The sequence below is a fragment of the Mustela nigripes genome, chromosome 3 (genome assembly GCF_022355385.1).
Source record: "Mustela nigripes isolate SB6536 chromosome 3, MUSNIG.SB6536, whole genome shotgun sequence".
Classification (NCBI taxonomy): Eukaryota; Metazoa; Chordata; class Mammalia; order Carnivora; family Mustelidae; genus Mustela; species Mustela nigripes.
This window is the reverse complement of record NC_081559.1, coordinates 143610100-143619074: the sequence shown is the minus strand read 5'-3', so window position 1 is coordinate 143619074 and position 8975 is coordinate 143610100. Positions and strand designations below refer to the sequence as shown.

The window sequence follows — 8975 nt, the reverse complement described above, 5'->3', positions numbered from 1 at the left end:
ACGACATCCCCAGAAACCACGTCTTGCTGGTGGCCACTGCGGCGGTGCATGGGCTCTGCTCCCCGCCGGCGCCCTGCAGCCCCCACGGAGCGGCCGGCGCGCCACCCGGCCAGGTGCATCGGGCCCGGCTCCGCCAGCGGCGCGCGCCGCCCGCCGCCGGGCACGGGTGGCCCCGCAGCCGAGATTTACCGCGGCGCAGGGCGGCGGTTTCCGGGGCCGCCCGGCGCCCGGGCTCCGATTACAGGTTCACACGGGGGGCCCGGCCCGCGGCCGCCCAGCCTCCGCAGGCGCGCCCTCGCGCGGCCCCGCTCCCCCGCCTGCCCATTCTTCTCCATTCATGCGGACGCCCAGCGCCGCCGCCGCCGCCGCCAGCGCGGCCGCCGTCGCCGCCGCCGGCCGCCCGGATTGGCTGGCGGCCGTGGCGCCGGCACTTTCCCACGGCCCGCGGCGCGTGCGGCTCACCGGCGGCGCTGCAGGCGCGGCCCTGGCGTGCGTCCAGGCCAATCGGGGCGCGCGGGGCGGGGCGGGGCCCCGGCCGCCGGCGGGCTTGTGTCCCGGCCCGGCCTCCCCCGCCTGCCCGCCGCCGGCCCACAGCCGCCCGCGCCTCCTCTGCCCCCGCCCGCAGCGGAGACCCAGCGGAGCCCCCGCGGAGCCGACGCACCGCCGCCGGGCAGGGGCGGGCGAGGAGGGCGGGGGCGGGGTTCGCCCTCGCCCTGGGCCTCGTTCTGGTCCCTCCTCGGAGCGGCTGCCAATCAACGGAGAGAGAAGCCGGTTGGCGGAGGGGAGGCTGTTGCCCTGGAGCCGCCGCCCCGCCCCTCCGCCCCCTTGCCCGCCTCCTCCACCCCGCCTGCCCTCCCCCGGGACCTGAGTAGGGGCGCAGCGTGGGAAAGGGATGGTTGAATTTTAACCGGAGGCTGAGCGTGAGCGGGATCAGTGTGTGCGGAACGCGAGCCCCCGAGCGCGGAGAGGCGCCGCTGCTGTTAACTCCTCCCTGCCCGCCGCGCCAACCTCCCCCGCAGCCCCCACGCAGCCAGCATGAAGCGAGCCCACCCCGAGTACAGCTCCTCGGACAGCGAGCTGGACGAGACCATCGAAGTGGAAAAGGAGAGTGCGGATGAGAATGGGTGAGTTGGCCGCGGCCGCGCGGAACCTGGGCAGGAGGCGAGCGTCGGCTGGCCGCGGTGACAGCGGGCGAGGGCCGGGGCACGTCGGTGCCCTCCGCTGACCTCTGCGCACCTCGGTCCGGCCGCCGTCCGGGGTGAAGGACCCCCGAAGCGCTTCCAAACCCAAGTTGCCAAAACAGCCTTGAGTGCGGGGAGGGCGTGGGGGAGACCCCTCATATCACCTCCCCTCGCTTAACAGCGATTCTTGTTTTTTTTTCCCTCCCTTCATTCAGAAACTTGAGTTCGGCTCTAGGTTCCATGTCCCCAACTACATCTTCACAGATCTTGGCCAGGAAACGACGAAGAGGCGTGAGTCTCTTTACAGTGCTTCTTGTTTTGTTTTGTTATTAATTAATGGAAAGAACTACCTTGCTTCATTTTGAAATTTACAGTCTTGATGGAAATATCCCCCTTTGTTTTGCCTGCTTTCTACAGATCATCGAGAAGCGCCGACGGGACCGGATTAATAACAGTTTGTCTGAGCTGAGGCGGCTGGTACCCAGTGCCTTTGAGAAGCAGGTAATGGAGAAAAGTGCGTAGAGCTCTACCGTAGCTGTCCACACCTTGGGAATCCTTACCCTCATTAATCTGAACCTCATCTGTGTCTCGAAAAATAACCATATTGCTTGTGCTAGAGATGAATCACATACGGATTCCAACATATTTTGCGAAGACAACCCATTTTGCTTTAGTTTGTACTTTTATGATTTAGAGAGCATATACATGCGTGTCTATTTTAATTTTTTCCCCCAAAGGCACTTGGTGCCAACTAATTTTTTTTTTTTTTCTTTTTTGGCCATATTCTTCTTTAGGGATCTGCTAAGCTAGAAAAAGCCGAAATCCTCCAGATGACCGTGGATCACCTGAAAATGCTGCACACTGCAGGAGGGAAAGGTACATGTCACTGTAGTGGCAAGTCTAGTGGCGGCCCTGAGTGTTCTTGATAGAAAGAGCAGCCGCGGCAGGCCAGCTTTGGTGCAGTCGCTGCCTTATTTTTTTGCTGCATGCCTTGGGGGTGGGGAGAGAATGGTGTGGCGTGTACAGTCGCCGGTCAAGGCATTTGCAAATGCACATATTCTCCAGTGAATTCCTTACTCTAGTCCTCTTCCGGAGTGAGCTAATGTGCCTTCTTTTGGAGAATACCTTTTATGTGAGAGGTGCCCTAAAGTTGTAACAGTCCTGATTAAGATCAGATAGATTTCACCACATTTGTTTATTGACATTTTGAGAAAAAGACTTTTTTTTTTTTTTTAAGTATTATGGTCTTTATTTTATCGACAGCGTTAAAAAGTAAGCTCCTACATGACTCTTGAGGAAAGAAACCTGTTGTGGTTAATTAGAGAAAACCTAACAGAAGATAGGAGACCAGGGTCTGTGTGTCTGTCTCCAGCCGGAAAATGCTTTACTCAGGACCAAGTGCCTAAAAGCTCCATGATGATAACTTACATCTGTGTGTCTAATGAATTTCACTGTTCTGTGGTTTCTCTGTCCTTGATGTATTTTTTGTTGTTGTTGGGGGAAAACATTAAAGGAATGAACATAGTTTCATCTGCTGGTAGGGTATAATTCCACTTTCTGCTCAGCAGCTTCTAATTGGGCTTTGAACTTTCATTAGCAAAGATGTACTTCTCCTGTTGATTAATGCGAAGACTTTGGTTGACTCCCGAATATTTGGACCTTCATAAGAACCCGTGCATGCCGTTTTTAAGGCTGTACGTATTTATTTGCTAGGAAGGGCTGCCTTTGGTACTGAAGGCCTGCAGAGAAATGAGCAAAGCCTTGAGGTTTTTCTTTTGTTCTTTCCCTCAGGCTATTTTGACGCACACGCCCTTGCAATGGACTATAGGAGTTTGGGGTTTCGGGAGTGTCTGGCAGAAGTTGCCCGTTATCTGAGCATCATTGAAGGACTAGATGCCTCTGACCCGCTTCGAGTTCGACTGGTCTCACATCTTAACAACTACGCCTCCCAGCGGGAAGCGGCCAGCGGCGCCCACGCAGGCCTTGGACACATTCCCTGGGGGAGCGCCTTCGGACATCACCCGCACGTCGCGCACCCCCTGCTGCTGCCCCAGAACGGCCACGGGAACACTGGCACCACGGCCTCGCCCACGGAACCACACCACCAGGGCAGGTTGGCTTCGGCGCATCCGGAGGCGCCCGCTTTGCGGGCGCCCCCTAGTGGCGGCCTCGGACCGGTGCTCCCTGTGGTCACCACCGCCTCCAAACTCTCGCCGCCCCTGCTCTCCTCGGTGGCTTCCCTGTCGGCCTTCCCCTTCTCCTTTGGTTCCTTTCACTTACTGTCTCCCAATGCACTGAGCCCTTCGGCACCCACGCAGGCAGCAAACCTTGGCAAGCCCTATAGACCTTGGGGAACGGAGATCGGAGCTTTTTAAAGAACTGATGCTATAAAATGAGGGAGGGGAACACAAAATCCCAGCTGAGCTGGGCTGTTGCCAACATCACCTTAAAGTCGTCAGTAACAGTAGAAAGGAAAAAGGTACACTTTCAGATAAATTTTGTTGAAAGACTAAAGGTTTGTTGGTTTACTTTTTCTTTTTTAAATTTTTTTTTATCATGTCATGTATTAGCAGTTTTTAAAAAACTAGTTGTTAAATTTTGTTCCAAACAGTAAATTGAAATAGTGAGTATAAACCAACACTTGGTAATAGGTTTGTTCTATGCCTCATTATTTTGTAAACCTCTCTGTCTCAGAATGATCCTGTTTTTGCCTCAAAGTTTGGGAATTTTAACATTTAGTATTTCGGTCTGTTTTTCTTCTTGTATAGTTGAAGTCTGTTTTTAGAATTAATTTTCCAAATCACTAAGTTCAATGTTAACATGATGCTATTTGTTAATATTTTGACAATTAAGGTGTTGTATGAATAATATTCCTTTGCGGGGGCGGGGGAAGGATCTATGTTGAATTTTATATTTCTGAACAAAGCGTTGACAAATCAGATGATCAGCTTTATCCAAGAAAGAAGATGAGTTCATTCTCTGCCTCCTGCGGCAGTCAGGTGAGTGTATACACCATCAGGGGCCCTGAGTCCATATTACCAACTGGTGACATCTGCCAGGGTTTGGCTGTTCTGGCTTAGGGAGGAGAGAGCCACTTGTAGGCCAGATCCTCATTTGGAGTTGGTGGGGAGGAGACGGAAGGTGATTGCATAGAATATGCCTGCATTCACCAGCTCCAAGCAATGCAATGAAGTTCCAGTCTCATGGATCTCAAATTCATAAGTGTTAACATGGATAAGTGATCTCGGGGTGCAAGCGGTCAATGGAACAGTCCAGTGGAAACCGTTAAATGCATAACCTACTTCTTCCCAGAACTGCTAGGTTTTCTTTTAACTGGAAATGTTAGTGTTGTGTTTTCCTTTTCGGTGCATGGACATGTGGTTGTTGAGATATTCAAGGGGCTTTCCGGCCTTCTTTTGATTTAATTTGGTTCAGGCTAGAAAAGCATCATTTTACAGCTTTATTCTTTTAGCAGGTATAATGTAAACGACCTCCACTGAACTGGGTTTGGCCTCTGTTGTACTGATGTGTTGTGACTAAATAAAAAAAAAAAGAACAAAGTGTTCGCTGCATATGTCTTACATACCTTGCTTGGCCTTTCCCTTTCTTGGCTCAGAAAAGAAATTTTCTCTCCTTTTCATTTTGCCTGGCCACCAGTTTTCTTATGTCGAATGACTTCATTATTTTTGGAATCCTGAACTCTGTGAATTTGCGCTGAATAAGGTGACTCCATTATGGTGCCAAGCTTTGGCCTGACTCCCACCAGGAGACACAGCCCTTTAACTGTTGCATTGGCCCTTCACCCTGAGCCAGCCCTGTGGGGGCTAGGAAGCCTCAAGTCACGCGGGGAGTTGCAGGGTGGGAGAAAATCCTGATGAAATCTTCGAACACCGTGTTGACCACTCAACAATTTTTTTTTTTTTTTGAGAGCATCTACTGTGTGCATTGTTCTGTGCTGAGAGAACAGAAAATTTGTTTCATTTTCTTTTTCTTTCTTTCTTTTTTTTTTTAAGCTGGAAAACAAGAAAAGCCTAGCATTGCTATCTCTGATACCCGGTGCAGGGGCTGGGGAATCGGGCATGATGAGCTCTGGCAGGCTATAATTCTGCACCTGCACAGCTCCAGGAGTCTTTCCTTGTCTTGTTGCAAGGAATTTGCTTAACCCTTTCGCTGCAGTGGACTCCTGAGCTGTGTAGTGAGGAAACTGACATGTGCTTTAGGTTAGAACAAGATGCTGCCAGAACAGAGGCAGTAGTGTGGGCCCCAGGGGGAGAACAGTGCCTTTCCGTTGCCTTAAAAGCACCCCTGCCAGTGCAGGAGCGCCGTCTCCTGGTTTGGAACAAGTTCACCTTGATCCTGAGGTTGGTGGGGAGGAAAGGGAGAAAACCCACTTGGGCAGATGACACAACAGAGCCTGCTTTTTTGTTTTTTTGTTGCCGGACAGCTGAGTTCCTCCTCCCTGCTCTAATTAAAACATGACAGGAAGGCAGAGAGAAGTTCAGACTTTGAACTTGAGCTACGACTTCTGGGTCTCTCCAAAGGGATTTTGGAGACTGTGGGTCTCTAATTTAACCTCCCCCTCAGACTTTCTCCACGTGGCCTCCCATGTTGGTCCCTCCTGGAGTGCACTGCTCTGTTCTGATCACCCGCCTGTGCCACGCAGACACTTTCTGCCTTTCATGACGCCATGATAGAAAGTGTTACGGTAATTTCTGCCAAGTGTCAGTTTAATTTTAGCAACCGTGATTTCAAATGGCATTAAAGCATTACTGAACAGCATTGTGCTCAGACTGCTGTAGATTCTCTTACTTGCACCTAAACTTAGAGGGTTGCTAAAGTGGTCAGAAGGAAAGCCAGTCCTGTTGCTGGCTCTGCGGAGAGCACTGGGGACCTGTGACACGTGTGTGTCAGGATCTGCTTGTGGATCCTTGTTTGGCTACTAAGTGTCTCTTTTTATTTGGAGGGGGTGCGGAGGGTCATTTTCAGGATTACATAAAGTCTTCCAAAGAAGTATTTTGGTTTTCTTTTTAAGCCCCTTCAAGGGGATAGGTTTCTGGAAATGGTGCAGGTGGAATGGGATATTCCTGGGAAACAGGATGGAATGATCGTGATATGCCAGTGGTATGCAGAACAAGGAATGCAGGAAAACTCATTTCTATTTGGAATTGATGCAGTAAGAAAAAGAATAAACCTCAGGGTCATCCGCGCCAGCGTACTTGGATACTATACCTTCATTCATTATATTCCTACCCCTAGAAAACAAAAATTTTTTATGTGGCCCATAAATTTCCCTTATGAAGAAAATACCATTCATCACCAAGAATCTTGGAAGGTCTCAATAATTATTCATTTCTTTTCATTATAGGTATTACCAGGGATTAATGACATCAACAATAGAAGGGTAGAATTCTTGCATTAAAAAAAAACTTGTAAAGAAAAATCTGGGAAGTGTCATTTCTAATTCGTTCAGTATAGTTAAATTAGGATGTGATTTTTGTTCAGCCCCCCCATTACTTGCTAAAATCATGATATTTTAAATATAGATTACTTATATTTAAAATCCCCCAGGAAATGTTCTATCTCCTAGTTATACTTCTCCCCAACCCTTCTGGTCTATACTAGTATCGCAGCTTTGATGCCTTCATTAGTTTCCAGTGATGATTTATAATTAAAACAACTTCAGAGCTAATATCATCTGAGACACTGCTTCAAATGTGGCCCAATTTCTTTTACAACCAGAGCTCTGGGGAATGGGGATGTCTTAGGAAGAGGACTTAAATTCTGCTTCTTGCTCTGCTTTTACCTAATGGAATGACCTTTAAATTTAAAATGTAAAATTCTCTGGACCCCACTTTCCTCATCTGTCAGCTAAAGTGGCTGGACTAGCCGGGGTTCCTGGCCACATACGCACGGGGACAGGCACTAGTTGGGGAAAGGATGCAGGAGCATCAGCCAGGTGGGTGCTGACCCAGGGAACACGTGTTTCCGGTACCTTCTATCTGAAGGTCTGTCCGAAGGGCCACACTACTGGTATCTATGCTGGAATTTTGGTCCAGTGTTGCCAGATCTTTCAAGTTTTTGAGAACATGTCCAATTTTTGATATTTATGTGAAACAGGCTAATTTATACGGGTTGGTAAACTAACTCACCAAAGCCTGTCTGCAGGTTAAGACTGGGCAGGTGGGGCTGGGCCTCACCTTCTAGGGTCCTAATCCTAATGGCTCTCTAAGGGCTAGAATTTTTGTATTTTTATCATGCGTGGCTTAGGAATATGCTTAATGGACGAACACCCACCTCACATAAACAATGTGGTAATTAGGCAGCAGAAGGTGGTTTCCTCTTAAGATTATCCTGTAAAGGTAAGAGGCAGAGTTTTTCTTACTTCTGAATTGTCGAATTTCCACAAGAGAGAGAAGGTAAAAATCATTCTTCTTGTTCTGAGTCTCGTCACTTCACAGGACTTACTTCTGCAGGGGTACCTCACCAGGGTCCCTGTGTTCCTTTTCTACCAAGGAGGAAGATGGGGGCTCAGCCTGGTGGTGGCCTTCAGTGAAAGAGTGAGTTTGCAGCTCGCCATGACTCAGCACACTGTCGCCCTAAAAGGCGCCATCTGATTTCAGGAAGTAAGAAGTCTCAGCAAAGTGCAAGCTGTTTTGAACCTCAACTTGAAACATGATGCCTGCCTTGATCTTGATGAACTGCAGGGCTTTTCACTCAGATGCTTTAGTGCTCTGTTGGGGTGGGGGTGGGGTTAGCGGGGAGAGGGGAGAGGAAGCAAAAGAAAAAGAAACCCAGGCCTCCTCTTTTTGAGCTGTCTGTAGAGATTGACGAGCATTTGTAGCAGAATTGTTGCCCAGGACCATAAGCCCCAGGGAAATCCGGGATACACAGCGATCCTGAGATAGTCTGTGGAAGTTTCTAGATTTTGTGTGAATACGCTGTCCTATTACGCTCTTTCAGAGTTATGTTGTAAAAATTCCCATTATATTTACTCTTAAATTAATTTACTCTTAAATTTTTCGTCAAGTGCTTTGTGTTGGGTTTTGACATACAGTCAAGTGAAAAACCGTGCCTAAATTTGAAAACTTAATGATTCCTAGGGAGTTAGGGTGGCCTAGGACTTGGTTTAGCAGAAGAAACGTAAAAACATCGTATTAGGCCGAAAGAGAGAGACAAAGGTTATCCCCGAAAGAGTTGATTACTGAGAATTTTCTGTAGTTACTTTTAGTGGTTTTTTTTTTTTTTTTCCCCCACTATCCTCCACCTCCCCCAAGCATGGTTTTGTTTCCGGTGCGTAGGAATGTTCATGAATGCGGAATTGAATCATAAAATTAAAGAATGACATATCTGAGCCCTTAATCATCTGCCTTGACTGTTTCCTACTGCTCGCTGTCCTCTGCCTCTGCTCCAGCCACGTTCCCTGTTTGCGGATGCTGGAATATGCCAAGTCTGCGCTCACCTCCAGGCCTTAGCACTGGCTTCCCCTCTGCCTTCACCCTTCCTCCCCCCCACACCCCCCCAGACCTCCCTTAAGCCAACTGGGATCTGCTAATGATTCTTAGGGGCTCTTCACACAGCCCCCTTCCCCAGCAGTCTCCCTCGCAGTCTACTTAAAGCAGTCACCCCTCTGAGCCCTCCGCCCACTCCCACCACCCCCCACCCTCCACCCTCTCAGCCCCCTTTTGGTTTTCTCCGGAGTTTTCTGCTATCGCATTAGCCAACAGCATATTCATCAATTACTTGTTTACTCTCTGTTTTGCCTGATTTGTTCACCTCTAGAGCTCTGTCCCTTCA

The 8975-nt window shown here is 49.4% G+C and overlaps 1 protein-coding gene across 1 annotated transcript; it reads left to right on the top strand.

Moving 5' to 3' along the window:
- The first annotated feature begins 642 nt into the window (after positions 1 to 642).
- HEY1 (hes related family bHLH transcription factor with YRPW motif 1) lies at positions 643 to 4735 on the top strand. Its single transcript, XM_059392897.1, has 5 exons — positions 643 to 1124; positions 1397 to 1472; positions 1599 to 1682; positions 1976 to 2057; positions 2973 to 4735. Exons 1-5 carry the CDS (start codon positions 1036 to 1038, stop codon positions 3554 to 3556), a joined length of 915 nt encoding a protein of 304 aa, XP_059248880.1. The 5' UTR covers positions 643 to 1035; the 3' UTR covers positions 3557 to 4735.
- Positions 4736 to 8975: the final 4240 nt, after the last annotated feature.